Source organism: Oncorhynchus mykiss, chromosome 19 (genome assembly GCF_057628025.1).
Source record: "Oncorhynchus mykiss isolate SJ-2025 chromosome 19, ASM5762802v1, whole genome shotgun sequence".
NCBI lineage: Eukaryota > Metazoa > Chordata > Actinopteri > Salmoniformes > Salmonidae > Oncorhynchus > Oncorhynchus mykiss.
Window position 1 is genome coordinate 36,565,637 of NC_143040.1, and position 26,521 is coordinate 36,592,157.

Below are 26,521 nucleotides of genomic sequence, written 5' to 3' on the forward strand. Positions count from 1 at the left end.
AGGGAGCCAGGTTTTTCACTAAGTTGGACCTTCGTAACGCTTACCATCTCGTGCGCATCAGGGAGGGGGACGAGTGGAAGACGGCGTTTAACACTCCGTTAGGGCACTTTGAATACCGGGTTCTTCCTTTCGGCCTCGCTAACGCTCCAGCTGTCTTTCAGGCATTAGTCAATGATGTCCTGAGAGACATGCTGAACATCTTTGTTTTCGTTTACCTTGACGATATCCTGATTTTTTCACCGTCACTCCAGATTCATGTTCAGCACGTCTCGACCGTGGTCTCACATCGCCTTAGATTTTGTCACCGGACTGCCTTCGTCAGCGGGGAAGACTGTTATTCTTACGGTTGTCGATAGGTTCTCTAAGGCGGCTCATTTCATTCCCCTTGCTAAGCTTCCTTCTGCTAAAGAGACGGCACAAATCATCATCGAGAATGTTTTCAGAATTCATGGCCTTCCGTCAGACGTCGTTTCGGACAGAGGTCCGCAATTCACGTCTCAATTTTGGAGGGAGTTTTGCCGTTTGATTGGGGCTTCCGTCAGTCTCTCTTCCGGCTTTCACCCCCAGTCTAACGGTCAAGCAGAACGGGCCAATCAGACTATTGGTCGCATCTTACGCAGTCTTTCTTTTCGCAACCCTGCGTCTTGGTCAGAACAGCTCCCCTGGGCAGAATACGCCCACAACTCGCTTCCTTCGTCTGCGACCGGGCTATCTCCTTTTCAGAGTAGCCTCGGGTACCAGCCTCCGTTGTTCTCATCTCAGTTCGCCGAGTCCAGCGTCCCCTCCGCTCAGGCTTTTGTCCAACGTTGCGAGCGCACCTGGAAGAGGGTCAGGTCTGCACTTTGCCGTTATAGGGCGCAGACTGTGAGAGCTGCTAATAAGCGTAGAACTAAGAGCCCTAGATATTGTCGCGGTCAGAGAGTTTGGCTCTCCACTCAGAACCTTCCCCTTAAGACGGCTTCTCGCAAGTTGACCCCGCGGTTCATTGGTCCATTCCGTATCTCTCAGGTCATTAATCCTGTCGCAGTGCGACTTCTTCTTCCGCGATATCTTCGTCGCGTCCACCCGGTCTTCCATGTCTCCTGTGTTAAGCCCGTTCTTCGCGCCCCCGCTCGTCTTCCCCCCCCCCCCCCCATCCTTGTCGAGGGCGCACCTATCTACAGGGTCCGTAAGATCTTGGACATGCGTCCTCGGGGCCGTGGTCATCAGTACCTAGTTGACTGGGAGGGGTACGGTCCTGAGGAGAGGAGTTGGGTTCCCTCTCGGGACGTGCTGGACCGTGCGCTGATTGATGATTTCCTCCGTTGCCGCCAGGTTTCCTCCTCGAGTGCGCCAGGAGGCGCTCGGTGAGTGGGGGGGTACTGTCATGTTGTCTTGTCTCTGTCCTTTCCCTTCACCCTGTCTCCCTCTGCTGGTCGTGTTAGGTTACCTTTTCTCCCCCGCTTTCCCCCAGCTGTCCCTTGTCTCCTCTAACTACCCATTCACCCCGTTCCCCACCTGTTCCCTTTTTCCCTCTGATTAGGTCCCTATATCTCTCTCTGTTTCTGCTCCTGTCCTTGTCGGATTCTTGTTTGTTTGTGTCATTCATGCCTGAACCAGACTGTCGTCATGTTTGCTGTAACCTTGTCCTGTCCTGTCGGAATCTGCCGGTCCATCTGAGCCTACCTATGTTTGGTAATTAAAGAAGCTCTGTTTAAGTTGATTCGCTTTTGGGTCCTCATTCACGCACCGTAACAATATATAGATTTTTTAAACGTGAATCACCTTTTTATTTGGCGTGCCCCCGACAGCACTGCCCGTACCCCCGTACCCCCATACCCCAGTTTGGGAATACCTGATCTAGAGGTTCACATACTTTTTCCGACAAAGAAATCGAATGTTGGACCAACTTGCACAATAAATAAATGGAAAAAGTACAATTGTTTTTGTTATTTGTTTAATCATGTTCACTTGATCTATTATTAGGACTTAGATGAAGATCTAATCCCATTTTAGGTCAAATTTATGCAGAAATACAGAAAATCCTAAATGGTTCACAAACTTTCTCTCATCATATGCTATGCTATGTTATATGCAATGGGCACAACTTGTATTATTGTATTGTTTAAGTGGACTCTTTTGTGATCCCAGGGGAAAACGTCTATCCAGAAGAGCAGCTACGAGCCAATCTGGAACGAGCAGATCGTCTTCACTGAGATGTTTCCACCGCTCTGCAAACGCATGAAGGTCCAGATCCGAGACTCGGACAAAGTGAACGACGTGGCCCTCGGAACACACTTCATTGACCTGAGAAAGATCGCCAATGATGGAGACAAAGGTTCTTCAGTGTAGAAATGTTTCCCTTAAATTCAGAAGATACTGTGCGTTGTGTTTCTTTCTTGTGTCTTTCATTTGTTATATTTTGGTGTTTGTATGGAGTAAAGGAAAGTGAAATAGGTGCCAAGTCCCAGCTGGAGCAAATTGTGGAAGTGTTACCTCATGAAATAGTCTGACAAATTGTAACCGACAAGAGAGGCGTTTTGCGGTTTGCCAGTGTGTGGTCCGGAGTTGGCTGTGTTACCGCTCCAATCTCCAAACGCACTTGCCAAATTGCCATGCTCTTTACACCCATACTCTGCCAGGCTTCCTTCCCACCCTGGGTCCGGCTTGGGTGAACATGTATGGCTCCACTCGTAGCTACACCATCATGGACGAGCACCAGGACCTGAACGAGGGTCTGGGGGAGGGGGTGTCCTTCAGAGCCCGCCTGCTGGTCAGCCTGGGTGTGGAGATCCTGGACACCTCCTCCCCGGATATCATGAGCTCCACCGAGGTGCAGGTGGAGGGGGTGCCTAACATCTCAGAGGTGGGTCTCACACACATGCATGTATGTAAATATTCACACGCTTGCTCGTACACACATATACACACACACACTGTCTCTACCTCTTTCTCTCTCTCTCTGTCTCTCTCTCTTTGGGTCTCTCTGTGTGTGTGTCTCTCTCTCTCCCTCCCTCTCATGGGTGACTGCTCAAGCAGATAAACCCTCCTATTGGGACTCACAGCTCACAACAAACAGGTCATCACAGTGCAATCAGACTAAATTATTGATCATCTTTATTTAGCCGATCGCTGATGCTACATTATTAACTGACTGTTTCCATTAATAGAGTTAAGTTAATGTGTTCAGACAATGTAAGTCACACAATAGAGCCGGTCGAGCGAGAGAGAGTCTATGTAAGCGTCTCTGGTCTTTGCCAGAGTCCTGAACTAGAGCTCTGCATGTTCCGTGTTTTCATACTCATCATTAAAATACTCACCATACTCTTTTATACACTATATTTTCATATATCAGACACCATATAGTACACATCACAGCATTATCAAGGCATACATCTCCCGTTAATGCTGATTGGCTGAAAGCCGTGGTATATCAGACAGTAAACCACGGGTATGACAAAAATGTATTTTTACTGCTCTAATTACGTTGGTAACCAGTTTATAATAGCAATAAGGCACCTCTGGGGTTTGTTGTGATCAGGAACATGGTAAATTGGCCATTTACTACACCCCCTCATGCCTTATTGCTTAATTATCACATATGAGGGTGTCCATATTAAAGGGATGCCTAGGGATTTTGGCAATCTACTTGCACCGAGTCAGATGTACTCGTAGATACAATTTTTATCGCTCTGTGTCCAGTATGAAGAAAGATAGGCAATGTCGCGAGCCAATGCTAACTAGCGTTACCACAATGACAGAATGAAAATGCTAGCATGCTACTAGATACCCATAGACTAACAGTCATTGCGCTAACGCTAGTAAGTATTGGCTTGTGAAACTTCCGCTAACTCATAAAAAATGGTATCCATGAGTTCATCTGGGGAAGTAGATGAAGGGCATCATTGCCAAAATCCCAAAGTATCCTTTAAATCTTTGTCTCTCCATCCATCCAAAACACCACTGTGAAAGGGGAGGTGTTCTTCCTGATAATGTTTTCCAAATGAATATTTATGTCTCTACTCCCTATCCATCCAGAATTCCACTGGGAAGGTGGGAGAATTATTCCTGTTATAATGTATGTACAAGTTAATCTTTGTGTCTCTTCATCTAGAGCGCCACAGGGAAAGTAGAGGAGTTCTTCCTCTTCGGGGTGTTCCTGGAGGCCACCATGATTGACAGGAAGATCGGGGACAAACCAATCAGCTTCGAGGTTACGATAGGTTGGTAGCTTCAATACTCACTCATCTCCCCTTGACATCAGTGCATGGTCTATGCAAAGTTAAGCCACATAGAACTCAGGTTAGAATTCAGCCCTATTATATCAATAAAACTGACTTCAAGTTACACCATAATACTAAGGCAGCAGGTAGCACATGTAGGGCAGGTTTTTTGGATACAGATTAAGCCTAGTCCTGTGTTTTTTAGTCTAGGACTAGGCTTAATAGGTGTCTGGGAAACAGTCCCTCAATGAAGATTCTCCATTAATAATTTTGTTAAATCAAGGACTAGGCTTAATCTGGGTCTGGGTAACCAATCCTTGATGATCTGTTTGTTGTCATGTGCATAATCATATTTTTAACTTGCGTCTTTTAACTAGGGAACTATGGGAGCGAAATTGACGGCGTGACCAAACCCAAGTCGGGTAGCGGGAAAAGGAGTGGGGGAGACGGAGATGAAGAGGAGTCAGAGCTGATCCAAGGCTCCAGTGATGAAGAGGAGGGGGATGATAATGACCTGGTCTCCGTGTCCTCCACCCCGCCCATGAAACCGGTCATCACCGATAGGTCAGATCCCAACACACACATAAGCAGAGTATTACAGGACAGCGGGGAAAGCTGGTTGAAATGATGTTAGTTCTGCTTGTGGACTAGTTCTTATTTCAATCATTTCAGCCAGTTTTCCCACTGGGATTGTTGTTCACTACAACCAGATCGTAGATCTCACTAGGTCAGGTTTCAGTGTCTCTCTTTATGCATCTCAAACTTTCAGAAACTATTTCCACCTGCCGTACTTTGAGAGGAAGCCGTGTATTTATATCAAGAGCTGGTGGCAGGACCAGAGAAGAAGACTGTACAATGCCAACATCATGGACAACATCGCAGATAAACTGGTGAGTCATTCAACTACCTTAATACCCATCAAAATGTGTAAAAACAACATAATTACAGCATTATATTTTCTAGTGATGGGGGGGGGGGATCGATACAGTTACATATCGTATCGGCACCTAAACCTCGTGATAATATTGTATCGTGAGGTCCCTGGCAATTCCCAGCCCTGTTATTTTCACTTTCAACAACATTATTAAAGCATCCTAATGTTCTAACATGTCTATAACACTGTGTCAACAGGAGGAGGGTCTGAACGATGTTCAGGAGGTCATTAAGACAGAGAAGGCCTATCCGGAACGCAGACTGAGAGGGGTCCTGGAGGATCTCGGCAACGGATGCAGGTGTCTACTTACCCTTTCCACACTACTGAGCCTAGCCAAGCCATATTTGCTCTCTACTTACTTACACAATTATGGCACCCTATTCCCTATGTAGTGCACTACTTTTGACCAGAGTCCATAAGTCTCTGGTCACAATTGGTGCACTATTTAGGGAATAGGGTGCCATTTGGGATGCGGTTTTGGCTAACATTTAATTATTTCTTCAGTCAATTTCTGACTCTGGCTAACAAAGACCAGAATCAGACTGGGAGGACCAAGCTGGACAAGGAGAGACTCAAGTCCTGCATGAGGGAGCTGGTACGGCACACATGAGCCAAAGATTATTGTGATATTTGTATTTATTATGTTGGTAACACCACCGAATTACATATAGAATTATATACTGTATATTATCTTTGCGGGTAACACTTTACTCAAAGCCTACAGGTGTAATACATTATTATGTGGTTATAATGCATTGTAAGACTTGTTTGTATGGCCCTCCTACTACATTTTACCGACGCTCTTATCCGGAGTGACTTACAGTAGCGAGTACGTACGTATGTTTTCATATTTGTTCTTACTGGTCCCCCGTGGGAATCAAACCCACAACCCTGGCGTTGCAAGTGCCACACTCTACCAACTGAGCCACATGGGGCCACCATTACCATTGTACCTCCTATTCTATCATATTGATTCATATTGAGTTTGTGTGCTAAAAATGATGATCGTCTCATTGTGTGTGCATGTAGGAGAGCATAGGTCAGCAGGCTAAGACCATCAGGACGCAGGTGAAGAAGAACACAGTGAGAGATAAGATCAAGCTGGTTCAGAACTTCCTCCAGAAGCTCAGGTTCCTCGCTGATGAGGTAAGTCAGCAAGGGGTGCATATACCGTACGTACATCATTTGTTAATGCGTCTAAAACTATTGATACCATTCTAGAAGTCTTTGTTCATCTTTCTTTTCTTCTATCGTATACGTATATATGTTTGAGCTACACGCTTTCCAATCAATATTTATTTGATTGATTGGTTGTTTGATTCCTCTATGTGTAATGGCAGCCGCAGCACAGCATCCCGGACATCTACATCTGGATGATGAGTAACAACAAGCGTATTGCCTACGCCCGTGTCCCCTCCAAAGACATCCTGTACTCCGGGGTGGACGAGGAGACCGGGAAGGACTGTGGCAAAGTCAAAACCATCTTCTTCAAGGTCTGTGCATAGTTACTCTACATCCATAACCAAACCTATGCATGCTTCCTCTTCCAATGTGTGCTTATTTATTTGGCTTGAACTCCAAAAGATTGTATTATTTACAGCCGTCCCCTTTTCCCGCTAGATCTGAATCACTACTGGTGTGTCCCTCTGATTTTCCATTTGCGTATTTGCCTTATTACCCCAGCTACCTGGTAAGAAGGGCTTTGGGGCAGCTGGCTGGACAGTGCAGGCTAAGACAGAGATCTACCTGTGGCTGGGTCTGAACCGTCAGCGGAAGGACTTCCTGTCTGGGCTGCCCAACGGCTTCGAGGAGAACAAGATGCTGAAAGGACCTGGCTCGCAGTCTGCTCCCCCCATCAGCCTCACATACACGAGTAAGGGAGACCGATGGTGTCCGATGAGCCGAGTATATCACCGCGCATAAGGGATCTATGGATAAAGTGCTAACATTATCTGTGGTCTACATGAGTAAAGGAGAGGATAACGTCCCGTGCATGTGTACACATCTCCATAGAAATAGAATGATTTGCGTAGACAAATCCCTTGGTCTTACCCCTGTAGTCTTAGGTCTTAGGGACCACCAGGCTGCCCTCAGACCGTCAGGGAACTGACTCTGAATCTAAATGCATGTTCTTAAAATTCCAATTTTGTGCACATATTGTGTCACTATGAATAAGGGAAACTAGAGTATCTCATTGATAAATGCTTGTGAATCTTCCCCCTCCACAGTGAAGCAGATCTTCCAGCTGAGGGTCCATATGTACCAGGCTCGCAGCCTGTTTGCAGCAGACAGCAGCGGCCTCTCAGACCCCTTCGCCAGGGTCTTCTTCTCCACACACAGCCAGGTCACAGAGGTAGGACAACCTAGATTTGATTGTTTGTTTGTTCGCTCATTACAAAATACAATGAATCCACAAATATAACTATCGTCTTTGAACCGTGGTGAAGTTTGGTCCAGTAATTAAAGAGTCTGTATAAGAATTACACGGTGCAGAATGGTGAATGAGAGTAACAAGATGGTGAGTGAATTTAATGAATCAATGAATGAATGTCACTCTCTGCCCAGGTGCTGAATGAGACACTGTGCCCCACCTGGGACCAGCTGATGGTGTATGACAACGTAGAACTGTTCGGAGAAGTCGGAGAACTGAGGGACGACCCGCCTATCATCGTCATAGAAATCTATGACCAGGACACGGTGGTAAGCATGATGCCTGGTTAGAACTCATGTCAGAACAGATCTATCATAACAGATTCTATCTGAATTTCAATTGATCATCTGACAACGCATACAGTCGTTTAGATTTCCAGACCACTCTTTCCTTGCTGCTCAAGTCGTCCAAGTAACATAAATGTCATACAAAAAATAATTAGGCTCTGTGCTTGAAAGAGATACTGTAGCATGTACTTTGTTAGCGTCATTGTAAAAGAACGTGGCCCATTATATATGTATCAGATTGGACAGAATTGCTATGAATTATTTTTGAAAGAATGTATATGTTGACTCAACTGATGATCATATAATTCATTCCTGAACATAAACACCATTGTTTTGGATGACCTTTACTCGGGATAAGTAGAGTGTGAACTCAATTCTGATTGACAGCTTGAAGTAGCGTTATGCTCCAAGGCAGGACTCTCCAACCCTGTTCCTGGAGAGCTACCCTCCTGAAGTTTGTTTTACTCCAGTCCCAGTTGTAACCAGCCTGATTCAGCCACATGGATTCAGTTCATCAACCAGCTAATTATTACAATCAGGTGTGCTAGATTAAGGTTGGAGCAAAAACCTACAGGACGGTAGCTCTCCAGGAACAGGGTTGGAGAGCCTTGGCCCAAGGCATGCAAGAGGTATAAGATTTAGCTGAAATGACAAATTCACTGGACATCAGCCTTACCCCTCTTGCATTCCTTCAATGAAAGCTTGTTGCTTATGTTTGGGTGTCTTTCCATTGTTTTCTAGCCTGGTCCCAGATCTGTTTGTGCGTATAGATAACTCCTATGGTCGAGTTGTCGAAGCATTACAAACAGATCTGGAACCAGGCTAGTTGTTCTGTTGTGTTTTCTTGAGCTTTGAAGCATGTGCATTGTCAAGCCATGCTTCTGTGTTAGGTAAAGCTGATGCCGTACTTAACATATTGATGAATGACGTGCCATGAAAACCCTTTATGGTATTGTTTTTTAAATGTCACATTTTACTCTTAAAATGCTTGTAATGTAAACACCGGCTAATTTCCTTGGATTCTAGATTGTACAGTATACCAAAGAGACCATTCTTTCAAATATTGAAACCTTAATATTTGTGGATGTAGTGTGGACCTTGATTTACCACAGAAGGGTCAGGGTTATATTTGGATTGTATCCCATGTCTCCCTGTTATGATGTGACTCCAGGGCAAAGCAGAGTTCATGGGCAGGACCTTCGCCAAGCCTATAACCAAGATGGCGGATGAACACTACGGACCTCCACGTTTCCCTCCCCAACTAGAGTACTACCAGATCTATAGGGGGAACTGCGCCGCTGGAGAAATGCTGGCGGCCTTCGAACTGCTGCAGGTGAGCCTGGCAATAGATCAACTTTCCACACCATTTGTCTAAGAGTAGAGGGAAATTGGTTGGTAGAAGTTGAACGTTGACTTTCAAGTTGCCTTCATAGTGTGGAAATATATATAAAACACAGGACAATCTTGTGCATTGGGCCTTTAAAATCCCCTGGGCCTTTAATAACAGTCAAACAAAACGAAATGTCTGCCAGACATGTAATTATAAATGCTTTGATTAGACCCAAATTAACCAGTAATGTTGATGTCTGCAGTCTCCTGTATGGCTCAGTTGGTAGAGTATGGCACTTGCAATTGCCAGGATTGTGGGTTCAATTCCCGGGGCCACCCAGACTTAAAATGTATGCACGCATGTCTGTAAGTTGTTTTGGATAAAAGGCACTTCTAAATGGCATGTATTATATTAATATTATTATATTATATCTGTTCATGCTTCAGATTGGTCCTCATGGTAAAGCTGACCTGCCGCCCATCGACGGTCCCACAGACATGGACCGTGGTCCCATCCTACCTGTCCCTCTGGGCATCAGACCAGTCCTCAGCAAGTACAGGATCGAGGTGGGAATTCAACTCCTCTTGGCCTTGAAATACAGGAAGTGTGGCTATTATTGCACTGTAAATGTGGCTATTATTGCACTGCTATATTGCACTGTAAATGTTGATGTAACGTGTGAAATCTTTATGTACTGCTTATGAATGTAGTATGTGTGGGTTATAAATGTGTTATGAAGTCCTTATGTAGGCACCCTTTAAATAAAGTGTTACTGAAATGTAGGTGCTGTTCTGGGGCCTGAGGGACCTGAAGAGGGTCAACCTAGTCGCGGTGGACAGGCCTCGTGTGGACATAGAATGTGCCGGTAAAGGAGTCCAGTCTTCCCTCATCCAGAACTACAAGAAAAATCCCAACTTCGGCACTCTGGTTAAGATGTTTGAGGTGGTAAGTTCTCTTTAAAGTCATTCCATCGTTCACCTGGTTATCTCACCTTATAACAACCCAGATATAACGACTTTCCCATGACACCGTGACGGGCGTGATGAAAACGAAATCTCTACCTTATTGTAACAATTGGTTGTAATCTGGTTATTAACCGGACAACCATTTTACAAACAGGAAATGACACCGTATAGGTGCTAAATTTAGCCCATTTATTTACTGTGAACTTGTGCTCTCCAGGATCTGCCTGAGAACGAGCTGCTCCACCCTCCCCTGAACATCAGGGTGGTGGACTGCAGAGCTTTCGGTCGTTACACCCTGGTGGGGAACCATGCTGTCACCACCCTACGCAAGTTCATTTACCGGGCAGCAGACAAGCACGCCAACAACTTGAACACTCAAGGTACACACACATACATGCACGCACACACACGCACATGCACACACACACGCACAAATAAACCCATACCTCGCTGTGCCCTTACACTTTCATTTGTACATACTAATGCAGTCTTTGTCCTCTCACAGAGGAGATCATTGTCAACTATGAGCCAGAGCCCACCATCAAGAAGATGGAGACCATGGTCAAGCTGGACTCTGTAAGATCTCACCATTAAATGAATGTTAGCTTTAGTAATAAACGTAAATAAAACATCCTAACTGAGTTGTAATATGATTGATATATGTTGTGTGTTTTTTTTCCCCCAGGGGTCTGATGCTGTGGTTAAAATCGAGGTAGGTGTTTATGACGTTGATCTGGGAATGTCTCTGTTTCTCAATGTTTGGAGCAATGGTAGTACAGTCGTTTGAAAGGCCTATTGCAACCTGTAATCTAACCTTGCATGGATCCTTTTAGGAGGATGAGAAAGGAGGGAAGAAGAAGAAAAGGAAGAAGGGAGGAGATGAGGTGGAGGAGGAGGAGTTTGATGAAAGCATGTTGGATTGGTGGTCCAAGTACTTTGCCTCGATCGAAACTCTGATGGAGGTGAGGCCATCCGGGAAAATGGCTCCATTTGGCTCCATTTTAACATTCATGAATGAATTTAAAAAGTGATCCTGTCAATATGTATTGGATATTATTGGTTTGTGTGTCCTACTCTGTAGATTCTCAAGGCTCAGGAGGCAGCTATGGCGGATGCTGAGGAGAAAGAGGACCAGGATATTGCTGCTGAGGGCGGAGGTAACAAAAAACAATCCGAAACTAATGTGGAAAACACAAGAGCAGCAAATCTATTAGATCTAAACCATTTCTGTACACATTTCATACAAATATACATCGTATTATGTATCATCAATTTAGGTTGTTGATGTTTGTTAATTTGGTAGATATTGACAAGTAGATACTATGTCTTGTAGATGGTCCAGCATAATCATGAATCTCTGTATATTGAATGAGACTTTAAAGTAGAATATAATTGTTGCGGTAAAAGGGAATGATCATGTTGCCAGGTTGTGTTCTATGCCCACTCTCATCTGCCTAATACATGCTGTCCTCTTCAAATCATGACAACCCGTACTACTAACCCTTCATATGACCCCTGACATCTCTGTTGTAGTTGATCACTGCATACATTTACACAGACATGAATCCATGATTTCCATCACTTCATAACTCATATAATGACCTCCTCCTGCTCTCCTGCTATATATTACCATAGGCCTGCCATGAAAGTTGACTAAGAATAATATGACTAATAAAACCACATTTAGTGCTTATATAGTGTTATGTATAGCTTTTACATAACATGATACATCAAATATTTATAGAAAACTAACTTGAACAAATGTTTTGGAATCTCAAATGCACTATGATGCAGAGATTGTGTGTCAGATACGGAGACATTAAAGTGGCTAGTGTTTCATTTCCTTAAAGTGGCCAGTGATTCCTAATCTATGTCTATAGGCAGCAGCCTCTGATGTGCTGGAGATGGCTGTTTAACAGTCTGATGGCCTTGAGAAAGAAGTTTAGTGATACAGTTTATACTCTTAAGCTAAGCTAATGACCTATTCCTATTGGGTAAATGTTGTCTTAGCTATTCTGACTGTTGCACTGGCATTCACTGTATATACTGTTCATATTGTGTATACAGTGGCCAAAATACATTGGTTTCGCCAACTTGCATGTTGAATTCATGTCTTGAGTGTGCACCAACTCTCCATCCCTCCACCCTCACTCCCCCTCACCCCTCACTCCTAACCTATTCTCAGAGATCAAACCTGATGACTCTCTTGTCAAAGGAAAGAGAGGCAAGGGAAAAAAGGAGAAGAAGAGGGCTGGGCCTGGAGACATACCAGAGAAGAAAAAGCACAACATTGATGAGCTACAGGTATGTGGTTACTCAGTGTATTATGTTATAACAACCAGAATTGTAATTTCAAACACTTTATCCCAGTTTTACCCACTGGGACCTGTCTCTAAGCTTAAACAAGTCTGGGTCAAATACAGTATACTCTTTATTTGTTGTTTATATGTTTAAATATGTTTTTTATTTTTTTTTATTATGTTTTTAATGTATAGAGTACTTTTTGTATTTCCTCATTAGGTGTACCCCAAGGAGCTGGAGAATGAATTTGATAACTTTGAAGACTGGCTTCACACCTTCAACCTGTTCAGAGGGAAGGCCGGAGACGACGACGACCAGAACATGGCGGATGAAGAAAGGATTATTGGCAAATTCAAAGTAAAAAAACCTTTCACACAGAGGGCGTTCCCTTCCTTTGTAACTTATTTTTTTGTTGGCGATGTAAGAGAGCTGGAACTAGCCCAGTCCCAGATCTTCTTTTGCTGTACATAGACTGTATAATATCTCATATACTGTATAGCCAACTCCTATAGTTCTTGTTCAGCAATGATGTCTATACAGCATAAACCTATCTGGGACCAGGCTAGAATGGAACTGGATTGAGTCCGTTACTGTGTTAAATATCACCACAATTGTGCATGTTTGTGTATATTTCAGGGTTCTCTGTGCATGTACAAAGTGCCGGTGTCAGATGAGATGCAGCGGGAGATGGGCTTTGACTCCAACATGGGCATGTTCCAGAACATTCCAACTAATGACCCAATCAACGTCCTAGTCCGGGTCTATATCATCAGGGTATGTACACTACTCTCTATTGTGTACCTACAATGGTACTTATATGTCAGACTCTATGTCATCAGGGTAGTTACACAACACTACACTCAGGTGAGAGTACAGTGCCTATATAAAGTCTACAACTCCCTTGGGATTAAAATTGATTTAATTGTCATTTTCTTCTCAATCTACACAAAAAAAAGTGGAAGAAAAATAAAAAAACAAATGTAAGATTGATGAAACTAAAAACACTAATATACCTTGATAGGTATTCACCCACTACATGTTAGTCAATGCATGTTTCAAATAACTTTGGCAGCGATCACAGCTGTGAGTCATCTTGGGTAAGTCTCATGAGAGCTTTGCACACCCGTATTGTCAGCACCCATTATTCTTCTCAAAATTCTTCAAGCTCTGTGTTGGGGATCATGGCTAGAAAGCAATTTTCTTGCCATAGATTTTCAAGCAGATTTAAATCAAAACTCTAACTCGGCCTCTCAGGAACATTCACTCTCTTCTTGCTAAGCAACTACAGTGTAGATTTGGCTTTGTGTTGTAGGTTATTATCCTGCTGAAAGGTGAATTCCTCTTCCAGTGTCTGGTGCAAAGCAGACTGAAGCAGATTTTCCTCTATGATTTTGCATGTGCTTACAGTAGCTCCATCCTGTTTCTTTTCATCCTGAAAAACTCCCCAGGCTTTGCCGATGTCAAGCATACCCATACCATGATGCAGATACCACCATGCTTGAAAATAAGGAGACAGTTACTCAGTGACACATTGTGTTGGATTTGCCCCAAACATAAGGCTTTGCATTTAGACCCCCAAAAATGTTTTTGCAGCATTACTTTAGTGTCTTGTTGCATACATGTGCATGTTTTTGTAATCTTTTTTATTCTGTATATTTGTATTTTTCTATTCACTCTGTCATTTATGTCATTATTGTGGAGTCACTACAATGTTGTTGATCCATCCTCCGTTTTTTCCCAGGAAGTCTCAAGGTTCTGCTCGCCTGAGTTAAAACACCTTATGATAAGCTGTAGACCATACTATTTACCAAGAGAGTTTTCATCAGTTTTTTTTTTTGTAGCTGTATATTTACAAGTACAAACCGATACTGGCACTAACACCACACTCAACGAGGTGTATAGGGCCATAAGCAAACAAGAAAATGCTCATCCCGGGGCGGCGCTCCTAGTGGCCGGCGATTTTAATGCAGGAAAAGCAAAATCCGTTTGACTGACCTAATTTCTACCAGTATGTCACCTGTGCAATTGGAGGGAAATAAACTCTAGATCAACTTTACTCCACATACAGAGACACATACAAAACTCTCCCCCGTCCATTTGGCAAACGGACCATAACTCTATCCTCCTGATTCCTGCTTACAAGCAAAAACTCTAACATGAAGTAATCAATACAGAAGTGGTCTGATGAAGCGGACGCTAAGCTACAGGACTGTTTCGCAAGCCCAGACTGGAATATGTTCCCGGGATTCCTCCAATGGCATTGAGGAGTTTACCACATCAGTCGCAGGCTTGATTAATAAGTGCATCAACGACGTTGTTCCCACATACATACATATCCCAACCAGAAGCTTTGGATTACAGGCATCCTCACTGAGCTAAAGCCTAGAGCTGCCCCTTTCAAGGAGCAGGACACTAATGCCGATGCTTATAAGAAATCGTGCTAGGTCCTCCGACGAACCATCAAACAGGCAAAGCGTCAGTATAGGACTAAGATCGAATCCTACTACACCGGCTCTGATGCTCGTCAGATGTGGCAGGGCTTACAAACTATCACAGATGATAAAGGGAAACCCAGCTGAGAGCTGCCCAGTGACGCGAGCCTACCAGACGAGCTAAATGCCTTCTATGCTTGCTTCGAGGCAAGCAACACTGAACCATACGTGAGAGTACCAGTTGTACCAGAATGACTGTATGATCACGCTCTCCGTAGCCAATGTGAGTAAGACCTTTAAACAGGTTAACATTCACAAGGCCGCAGGGCCAGACAGATTACCAGGACGTGTTCTCAGAGCAACAGATCCACAGATGACGCAATCTCTATTACACTCCACACTGCCCTTTACCACCTGCACAAAAGGAACACCTCCGTGAGAATGCTGTTCAATACAGCATTCAACACCAGTGTGCCCTCCAAGCACATCACTAGCTAAGGACACCGGGACTAAACACATCCCTCTGCAACTGGACCCTGGGCTTCCCGACGGGCCGCCTCCAGGTGGTGGAGGCGGTGACCCTTAACACGGGGGCCCCTCCTGCGTGCTCAGTCCCCTCCTGTACCCTTTGTTCACCCACGACTGCGTGGCTGCGCACGACTCCAACACCATCATTAAGTTTTCCGACGACACGACTGTGGTAGGCCTGATCACCGACAGCGATGAGAGAACCTATAGAGAGGAGGTCAGAGACCTGGCAACGTGTGCCAGACAAAGATGTTTATCGTGGAATACAGCAAACGGAGGGCCGAACACGCCCCCATTCACACCGACGGGGCTGTAGTGGAGCAGGTGTCCACATCACCAAGGACCTATCATGGTCCAAACACACCAACACAGTTGTGAATAGGACACGACAATACCTCTTCCCCCTCAGGAGGCTGAAAATATTTGGCATGGGTCCTCAGATCCTTAAAAAGTTATACAGTAGCACCATTGAGAGCATCTTGACTGGCTGCATCACCGCTTGGTAATGGCAACTGCTTGGCATCCGACCGCAAGGCGCTACAGAGGGTAGTGAGTACGGCCCAATAGATCATTGGGGTCAAACTCCCTGCCATCCAGGACCTCTATACCAGGCGGTGTAAGAGGAAGGCCCTAAAAATTGTCAGACTCCAGCCACCCAAGTCTTAGATGGTTCTCTCTGCTACCGCACGGCAAGCAGTACCGGAGCGTCTGGGACCAAACCTTAACCACCTTAACAGCTTCCACCCCCAAGCCATAAGACTGCTGAACAGTTTATCAAATGGCTTCCCGGACTATTTACATTGACACATGTATTATTTATTTCTTTATCGGAATTATTTTGCACTGGCTCTCTGTACACTCACTAGACTTTACCCACACACTCACACTCCAACACACACACAAACGCACACGCATGCACACTATAGTCGCGCGCACACACACAAAACACACACACACGTGCATATTGACGCCACACACGCACACTTTCATATGCTGCTGCTGTGTTTATTATCTATCCTGGTTGCCTAGTCATTTTTACCCCTAACCACATGTACATACTGTACTACCTCAATTACCTCAACTACCTCGTACCCCTGCCCGTTCACTTGATCCTAGTACATCATGTTTATAGCCTTGTTGTTGTTTTTATTGTTTAATTATTTCCTTTTTTTTTAAATGTCTTACTTTTTAATGCTGGGAATGGCCTTGTAAGTAAGCATTGAACTGTAAAGACTACACCTGTTGTAATTCGGCGCATGTGACCAATAACATCTGATTTGATTTGATCACAGCCATTGAACACTGTAGCTGTTTTAAAATCAACAATGGTGACATCCCTAAGCAGTTTCCTTCCTGTCCTGCAGCTCAGTTTAGAAGGACGACTGCATCTTCGATGTGTCTGGGTGGTTTAATACATCATCCACAACATAATTATTATCTTGACCATGCTTAAAGAGATATTCAATGTCTGATTTGTTATTGTTAGCCATCTACCAATCACTGCCATTCTTTATGAGGCTTTCCAAAAGCTGCCTGGTCTTTGTAGTTTAATCTGTGATTGAAATTCAACACTTGTCAAAGAGACCTTTACAGATGTTGAATGTATTGGAGACGGAGGAAAAGGTAGTCATTCAAAAATCATGTCAACCTCTATTATTTCACACAGAGTGAGTATAACATATAACTTGTGATTTGCTAAGCCAAATTTGACTTCTGAACTCATTTAGGCTTGGCTAAACAAAGGGTACTTATGCAATGATTATATTTGATTTATTACATTTGTATTCATTTGTAAAACATGTGTACAATCTTCCTTTCACTTTGGCATTAGAGTATTTTGGGTAGATCAATGACAAAAAAAATGACAATGAAATCTATTTCAATCCCACTTTATGAGGCAACAAAAAATGTGAAAAGTATCAAGAGGGATGTAGACTTTCTATAGGCACTGTAAATAAACTACCCTGTTGATCATAAACATGTCATGTCAAATAAAACAAAATAAAAATCTCTCTACTTGATACTTTTCCTGCAGGCTACTGACCTGCACCCAGCGGATATCAATGGAAAAGCAGATCCATACATCGCTATCAAACTGGGCAAGTCCGATATCAAAGACAAAGATAACTACATCTCCAAACAACTCAACCCTATCTTTGGCAAGTGAGTGGAGAAGCTCTAAAAAAACAACATTTCGTCCATTTCCACTATGTATCTTTAATTCGGCCTTCATTCTTCATCCTTAATAGCATGCGAGATAGCCAAGTAATTTACTATTGATGATTGGCAATTATATAGTTATAGCTTGTGCATTGAATAGGCTTTGAAAATGTATAAACTGTGGAAAATTATAACCAAAGTTATGGCCATTTATTTTGAACCCATCAGATCCTTTGACATCGAGGCCACATTTCCCATCGACTCCACACTAACAGTGTCCGTCTATGACTGGGATTTAGTGGGCACTGACGACCTGATTGGGGAGACTAAACTGGATCTGGAGAACCGTTACTACAGCAAACACAGAGCAATATGTGGCATCCCATCTAAATATGCCATGTAAGTGCGGCCTAGCTCTCCGTAGCCTGACGCCATTCACAGTACATGTGGTCAACATATCCCAACAGCACAGGATACTATGTCAATTCCTTTAGCAATATTCTTAATACTTACAACTTCAGTCTGCAGCAACGAGCAACGTCAACTGAATAGGATCACACTTTCCCGTATTTAGATAATATTGTTGATTATACCTAGGGATCCCTTGATAAATAGATTAATTCCTCAATGGGACTCACCTGGATAAATAAAGGATCAATGAATACCATGTGTTATCTTATAAGAACTGTGAGGGATTTGTGTGTCAGCCGTCATTGTCATTCATTCCTGTAGCCATGGCTACAACGTGTGGCGGGACCCCCTGAAGCCGACCCAAATCCTGGCCAAGCTGTGTAAGGAGGGTAAGCTGGACGGGCCCCACTACGGCCCTGGAGGACGGGTCAAGGTGGCCAACCGGGTCTTCATGGGCCCAACTGAGATCGAAGATGAAAATGGTACTGTATAGAGCACAACAGAATAACAGTACCTGAAATGTTTCTTTAACCTTCTATGTTGGTTACTGTACCCTGAAATACCCCCAGCCTGGTATTTTACTCTGCCTGAAATAACTCCTCATGTACAACTGATCATGTTATGAGCTTTCCCAAGTACTCCTTGTGTGTAGGCCAGGTAGTACTAGACTAGTCTGTGCTGTAACTCTGTCTGAGTTGGTCTGATGATGTTCTTTAGGTCTGAAGAAGCAGACGGATGAGCACCTGGCCCTGACAGTGCTGAAGCACTGGGAGGACATCCCCAGGGTGGGCTGTAAACTGATTCCAGAACATGTGGAGACCAGGCCACTCCTCAATCCTGACAAGCCTGGGATCGAACAGGTAGGACAAGTGTTAAGGTTGTGCTTGCTAACTGAGTGCCTGCTTCAGTGTCTTTCAAACAATCCAACTGGCGAAGGTTGTAAAAGCTAAACTAAAGTAGAGTAAAGTTCACAATCTGATGGGGAAATATGATTATACTCTTAGGTAAAGTATTTATTTTTAAGGCAATCTCAGAATAAATGGGACAAATAGAGAGGTTCAAGACCCTTGTGAGACATCAGAGTAAAGTAGAAGGATGTATTGCAAAAGGAAATAGTAAAATGGTCATACACTGGGAAAGATGGGTTGGTCTGTGGACATCTGAGAGGTGGAATTAAGATTAGAATGATTGGTTAATTTGACGATGCACTTGGAGTCTAGTACAAATAGGTGGAGGCTATATGTATGTGCAGTGAATTTTTACATTCTCCAACCAGGGGAGGGGGGTGGTAAAACCTAAAAATAAAAAAAAGGGGATCCGAATTGATGCAACTAATGTTATTTTATAAACTAGTCTGTATGCTAGTTTCAAAGCAAAAAAATATATATGTACTGTATATATAAAATTAACAAAAGTTCACATCTTTTTCATGTGAAGGTTCTGTAGGCCTTAATATTTAGGATTGATTTTAGTGTTTGGCGTAGCACAGTTTCGGGGGGGGGGGGGGGGGGGGCTGGTTTGCAGGGTTGTGTGCCATGACAGTGGTTCAATTGTATCACATCCCAAGTTTGTCTTTGTGTTTCTCTATGTGTAGGGGAGGATTGAGATGTGGGTGGACATGTTCCCCAAGGATATGCCTGCACCTGGACCTGCCATTGATATTTCACCCAGGAAACCAAAGAAGTATGTTTTAGTACAATGTAATGTGCTTTTAAACACATTTAGTGAGACTATTTGCAAAATAAATTCCCCATGTTATATGATCAGATACAGTGCCTTGCAAAAGTATTCGGCCCCTTTGAACTTTGCGACCTTTTGCCACATTTCAGGCTTCAAACATAAAGATATAAAACTGTATTTTTTTGTGAAGAATCAACAACAAGTGGGACACAGTCATGAAGTGGAACGACATTTATTGGCTATTTCAAACTTTTTTAACAAATCAAAAACTGAAAAATTGGGCGTGCAAAATTATTCAGCCCCTTTACTTTCAGTGCAGCAAACTCTCTCCAGAAGTTCAGTGAGGATCTCTGAATGATCCAATGTTGACCTAAATGACTAATGATGATAAATACAATCCACCTGTGTGTAATCAAGTCTCCGTATAAATGCACCTGCACTGTGATAGTCTCAGAGGTCCGTTAAAAGCGCAGAGAGCATCATGAAGAACAAGGAACACACCAGGCAGGTCCGAGATACTGTTGTGAAGAAGTGTAAAGCCGGATTTGGATACAAAAATATTTCCCAAGCTTTAAACATCCCAAGGAGCACTGTGCAAGCGATAATATTGAAATGGAAGGAGTATCAGACCACTGCAAATCTACCAAGATGTAACGGTTCTCTTGTTGTGAAGTAGAGGCGGACCAAAACGCAGCGTGGTGGTTGTTCATTGTATTTTAATGAAGACACTATACATGAACAAACTAACGAAAACAAGAAAACGTGAGAACTCAAAACAGCCCTATCTGGTGCAAACACAAAGACAGGAACAATCACCCACAAACACACAGTGAAACCCAGGCTACCTAAGTATGATTCTCAATCAGAGACAACTAATGACACCTGCCTCTGATTGAGAACCATACTAGGCCGAAAACATAGAACTGCCCCACAACATAGAAAAACAAACATAGACTGCCCACCCAACTCACGCCCTGACCATACTAAATAAATACAACACAAAGGAAATAGAGGTTAGAACGTGACACAAGACCTGGCCGTCCCTCTAAACTTTCAGCTCATACAAGGAGAAGACTGATCAGAGATGCAGCCAAGAGGCCCATGATCACTCTGGATGAACTGCAGAGATCTACAGCTGAGGTGGGAGACTCTGTCCATAGGACAACAATCAGTCGTATATTGCACAAATCTGGCCTTTATGGAAGAGTGGCAAGAAGAAAGCCATTTCTTAAAGATATCCATAAAAAGTGTTGTTTAAAGTTTGCCACAAGCCACCTGGGAGACACACCAAACATGTGGAAGAAGGTGCTCTGGTCAGATGAAACCAAAATTGAACTTTTTGGCAACAATGCAAAACGTTATGTTTGGCGTAAAAGCAACACAGCTGAACACACCATCCCCACTGTCAAACATGGTGGTGGCAGCATCATGGTTTGGGCCTGCTTTTCTTCAGCAGGGACAGATGGTTAAAATTGATGGGAAGATGGATGGAGCCAAATAAAGGACCATTCTGGAAGAAAACCTGATGGAGTCTGCAAAAGACCTGAGACTGGGACGGAGATGTGTCTTCCAACAAGACAATGATCCAAAACATAAAGCAAAATCTACAATGGAATGGTTCAAAAATAAACATATCCTGGTGTTAGACTGGCCAAGTCAAAGTCCAGACCTGAATCCAATCGAGAATCTGTGGAAAGAACTGAAAACTGCTGTTCACAAATGCTCTCCATCCAACCTCACTGAGCTCGAGCTGTTTTGCAAGGAGGAATGGGAAAAATTGTCAGTCTCTCGATATGCAAAACTGATAGAGACATACCCCAAGCGACTTACAGCTGTAATCGCAGCAAAAGGTGGCGCTACAAAGTATTAAGTTAAGGGGGCTGAATAATTTTGCACGCCCAATTTTTCAGTTTTTGATTTGTTAAAAAAGTTTGAAATATCCAATAAATGTCGTTCCACTTCATGATTGTGTCCCACTTGTTGTTGATTCTTCACAAAAAAATACAGTTTTATATCTTTATGTTTGAAGCCTGAAATGTGGCAAAAGGTCGCAAAGTTCAAGGGGGCCGAATACTTTCTCAAGGCACTGTATATCACATTACAGACATATTCCTTCTAATCATTTGTTTTGTCTGGTCGTCGGCAGGTTTGAACTGAGGGTGATCATTTGGAACACAGACGAGGTCATTCTGGAGGATGATGACATCTTCACTGGAGAAAAGTCCAGTGATATCTTCGTGCGAGGGTTAAGAATGTTTCCTTTGGAAATATATGTTTTTTTTATTTTAAAACTTCAGTGTGTATCTTGTACTTGATATTTGAACCGTGTCTTCTTCTTCATTTCATTCAACAGCTGGCTGAAAGGTCAGCAGGAGGACAAGCAGGACACAGACGTCCACTACCACTCCCTGACAGGGGAGGGTCTCTTCAACTGGCGCTTCATCTACCCCTTTGACTACTTGCAGGCCGAGGAGAAGATCGTCATCTCTAAGAAGGAGTCCATGTTCGCCTGGGACGAGACTGAGTATAAGATCCCTGCTCGTCTCAACTTACAAGTCTGGGATGCTGATCACTTCTCTGCAGATGATTTTTTAGGTGGAGTGATTTGATTTCCCTTCGATTTAAACCTTCACCATAAAGATCTTCTAAGGCTGTAGATGTTGGTCTTTCTGTGACTATAACGTTTCAGACTAGGGCTACGGGGAATGGAATTTCCCTTGATGTGATATTTTACTTTTTAAAATGTGTCTTCAAAATTCTGGGACATGGAAAAGACTGTCGTGGCAGTCATAACACAAAAAATCGACACAATCAACAACAACAGCTGAGAGCCCTTCATGCATATCAAGTAAATATGTATGATATTTATGCCCTTTCCCAGGCGCCATTGAGCTAGACCTGAACCGTTTCCCTCGTGGAGCGAAGACAGCCAAGCAGTGTTCCATCAACATGGTGCTGAATGAAAAGGATATTCCCATGGTGTCCATCTTCAAACAGATGAGGATCAAGGGCTGGTGGCCCTTCCTGGCCAGAGATGAGAATGACGAGTTTGAACTCACGGTATGACTCAGATGGGTTGGGTTAAATGCGGAAGACACATTTTGGTTGAAAGCATTCAGTTGAACAACTGACTAGGTTGTTCCCCTTTCCCCTTTTCTTATATAATGTGGACTTGATTAGACACATTCAAGTATGCACGTGTCAAAATGGTGTCTTTGATTCAACAAGACGTGGCAATTGGGTTACACCCTGAAGAAGCGGAGTTAAATATTGAACAGATCAGTCAAGAGACAAAGACTTACTTTACATACTGTAACGAACCTTTGCATACTGTATGAACCCCAGTGTTTCGGTAGTGATGTTGCTTGTGTCTTTGCAGGGGAAAGTGGAAGCTGAGCTGCAGCTGATGACTGCAGAGGAGGCTGAGAAGAACCCAGTGGGGGAAGGACGCAATGAACCTGAGCCCCTGGAGAAACCCAAGTAAGAGCACCGTTCCCCCGTTACCACTACCGCTCTTTAGGTTGCTTACACACTGAGATAACAAATACGGTGGAGCCAACTCAATCTATTTCAACGGGGAAGGGGCATTGGAGTGGGGAAGGGGCAGTTGGAGTGGGGAAGGTGCATTGGAGTGGGGAAGGGGCAGTTGGAGTGGGGAAGGGGCAGTTGGAGTGGGGAAGGGGCATTGAAGTGGGGAAGGGGCATTTGAGTGATGAAGGTGCAATGGAGTGGTGAAGGTGCATTGGAGTGGGGAAGGGGCAGTTGGAGTGGGGAAGGGGCAGTTGGAGTGGGGAAGGGGCATTGGAGTGGGGAAGGGGCAGTTGGAGTGGGGAAGGGGCAGTTGGAGTGGGGAAGGGGCAGTTGGAGTGGGGAAGGTGCATTGGAGTGGGGAGGGGCAGTTAGAGGGTTGAAGGGGCAGTTGGAGTGGGGAAGGGGCAGTTGGAGTGGGGAAGGTGCATTGGAGTGGGGAAGGTGCAGTTGGAGTGGGGAAGGGCCATTGGAGTGGGGAAGGGGCAGTTGGAGTGGGGAAGGGGCAGTTGGAGTGGGGAGGGGGCAGTTGGAGTGGGGAAGGGGCAGTTGGAGTGGGGAAGGTGCATTGGAGTGGGGAAGGTGCAGTTGGAGTGGGGAAGGGGCATTGGAGTGGGGAAGGTGCAGTTGGAGTGGGGAAGGGGCATTGGAGTGGGGAAGGGGCATTGGAGTGGGGAAGGTGCAGTTGCGTGATTTTTTTTGCATCGTGAGGTTGCCCTAAAACAACGATCTGCCATGCGGTCGGAACGCACCCTCGTCGGAACGCACCGGAACGTAACAGTGCATTTGATAAAAATACTTACAAATTGCGGACTAAAAGAAAGGGTCTTTTATGAAATTGCTTCGACCAAGTACCGGATTTGACCAAGGATCATCATACTTTGCAAGGTAAATTACTAAAACACCCTTTATTCTTTCCATAATTTGTATGGATTTTTTTTATGTTCACAGGAAACCGGCACTATATTTTATAGTCATATTTGCTAATCCTCTGTTTGTCTGTGTGATGGCCTTAAGGCATTAGTGTGGTCTAACCAACCAGCCCTATTCCCCCCCCACCCCCCCCCCCCCCCCAGCCGTCCAGACACAGCCTTCCTATGTTTCCTCATGCCTTTCAAAGCCATCAAAAACCTCACCTGTAACCAGTACTTCTGGCTCACGGTCAAGTTAGTGGTGGCCCTGCTGCTGGTGCTCGTCCTGGGCCTCTTCATCTACAGCATGCCTGGATACATGGCCAAGAAACTAATGGGTGTCTGAGGAGTGGAAATTATTAAACGGGATAGTTCAGCGATTTAACATGTATTTAGATATTTGTTACCTTACCTTGAAAGAAGTTGACAAGGTGGGACTGCAATACCCACTTTGGTTTTGTTTAACTTGCCACTGCAAACAAGGTGAACTATACCTTTAAGAAAAGACGACTCAACAACTTCTCAACTCAGTGCTAAATTCGAGGACTTGTTTTCCCTAACAAGCGTCTCCTCTTCTCGTGGAGTCACATGTTTTTGCCATGTGACAAGACAATCGCACACACACACACACACACCATGTATCGGAAATGAAAGTAACAAAACCACGTCCAAGTAGAAATATAATATAAGAAATCAGATTGATGATGTATTATATATACACACGTCCCTTTCAAGGACCAGTTCAACGACATAAAGTAGAAACATTTTTTAATATTGTGGTGTAGCGGAACACTTCAATGTACAAAATCAACTGTTCGGTTTGCAAATCTGATTTTGTTCTCGCTTGAAGTCACGTTGTATTAGCCTTCGTTTGGCATGGAATGACTGCGCTTCGGCTGTTTACATGAATGTGTATTTGAATGTCTTTGTTCAACAGCGTGCAGCAAGTAGTACATTATGTATGCTCTGTTGTTTGTGAAGAAACTGGCAAGGACAATAACTGATCCTGTTTTCTTTGTCACTCCATACATCAGAATCCAATACATCAGAATCCAATACAATCTCAAGTGTTTTCAAATATACCTTAGTAAGAAATTATGCATCAATATTATGTATCAACATTTCAACTAAAAATGTCTTATATTTATTCAGGATCTTCATTAGATTATTATAAGACATTAAGGTGTCATACATGCTTATGTCAGGTCTTACAATGTGTTATAACCCACTGTACCACAAACTATTCTACTGTCATGAACTTTACTGCAGTCAAGCGGTAACCAAGCAACCGTATTTTCTCTCCTCCAGCCGTCCAGACACAGCCTTCCTATGGTTCCTCATGCCTTTCAAAGCCATCAAAAACCTCATCTGCAACCAGTACTTCTGGCTCACGATCAAGTTAGTGGTGGCCCTGCTGCTGGTGCTCGTCCTGGGCCTCTTCATCTACAGCATGCCTGGATACATGGCCAAGAAACTAATGGGTGTCTGAGAGAGAGGGTTGTGTCCTTTGCCCAAAATCATAGCCAGACGTATGTATAGCCTACCATGTTTTAAATGCAGTGCCTACTTTGTCTTCAGTGGAGTACATTTTTTTTGGTGTACCTTGATAAGCAAACATTGTACAATGCAGCTCATTGAGACTCCACTTGATGTCTGAGAGGGTGTTCTTGTCTGTAAAGGTCTACGATATCAATAGGCAGTTAGGTTTCAGCCCTACACACCAGACCCGGGTTCAAATACTATTTAAAATAATTTCTAAATGCTTTGCTTGTCTTCAAGGACCAATAAAATAGTCAAACTATAAATCCCACCCATCTGTTGCTCTAGGTAGTATTTGATAGATTTTATATAGTATTTTAACCCAAATCTGCTACACATAGACCTATGTATGTATAACCTACTATGATTTCAGTGGAGGGCATTATTTGGTGTGCCTTGATAGGCAAACACAGCGCTGTGCAGTCCCTTATGGCTACTGGAAAAATGCTTGACTTCCTTCACTAGTCCTATGCTCTGCAGCCAATTTGTGTGTGTTGATGTGTATTTAGGCCTACTTCCAAAAGTTATAGAGTTGACATGATACTGTAGTTTAGTTGTAACACATAGTTTTAATTTACTGGCCACAGAATATTACACTAGCTGCCATGAGCATATCTATGTCCAATTCACTTCCAATGATCTTAGCTTTATTTTATTGCAAACATAATTATTTGAATTGACAATATTGTATTGAATTAAGAAGTTGATTAAATCTATTAAATATGTAGTCTATTTACTGATATGTGTATTGTCTGTAGGCCTAACCCACCACACCATCAAAAGAAAGGACCTATTTATTGATAGGTTTACAATCTCTCAGTTCTAAAGGTTGATTTAGATATTTTATGTTATTTACATTAAGAGAATAAACTCATAATAAGC

The 26,521-nt window shown here is 43.6% G+C and overlaps 1 protein-coding gene across 1 annotated transcript; it reads left to right on the top strand.

Annotated features, from left to right (window-relative positions):
• Positions 1-2,130: 2,130 nt before the first annotated feature.
• Positions 2,131-26,373, top strand: LOC110498696 (otoferlin). Its single transcript, XM_036953813.2, has 33 exons — positions 2,131-2,317; positions 2,622-2,845; positions 4,094-4,202; positions 4,580-4,766; positions 4,972-5,092; positions 5,334-5,434; positions 5,641-5,731; positions 6,166-6,282; positions 6,477-6,629; positions 6,820-7,009; positions 7,365-7,489; positions 7,702-7,836; positions 9,026-9,187; positions 9,631-9,750; positions 9,968-10,129; positions 10,367-10,529; positions 10,655-10,725; positions 10,835-10,861; positions 10,983-11,111; positions 11,231-11,306; positions 12,335-12,453; positions 12,670-12,807; positions 13,087-13,224; positions 17,446-17,573; positions 17,799-17,969; positions 18,303-18,463; positions 18,699-18,841; positions 19,576-19,664; positions 21,808-21,906; positions 22,015-22,256; positions 22,543-22,721; positions 23,041-23,141; positions 25,409-26,373. Exons 1-33 carry the CDS (start codon positions 2,197-2,199, stop codon positions 25,587-25,589), a joined length of 4,473 nt encoding a protein of 1,490 aa, XP_036809708.2. The 5' UTR covers positions 2,131-2,196; the 3' UTR covers positions 25,590-26,373.
• The last annotated feature ends 148 nt before the right edge of the window (positions 26,374-26,521 follow it).

Bases quoted from the DNA above. Each gene is read 5' to 3' on its own strand.
- LOC110498696 (XM_036953813.2), top strand. From the start codon at position 2,197: ATGTTTCCACCGCTCTGCAAACGCATGAAGGTCCAGATCCGAGACTCG. The intron at 11,307-12,334 runs GTAACAAAAAAC...ACCTATTCTCAG, and splicing joins TATTGCTGCTGAGGGCGGAG to AGATCAAACCTGATGACTCT. The intron at 13,225-17,445 runs GTATGTACACTA...CTTTTCCTGCAG, and splicing joins TCCGGGTCTATATCATCAGG to GCTACTGACCTGCACCCAGC.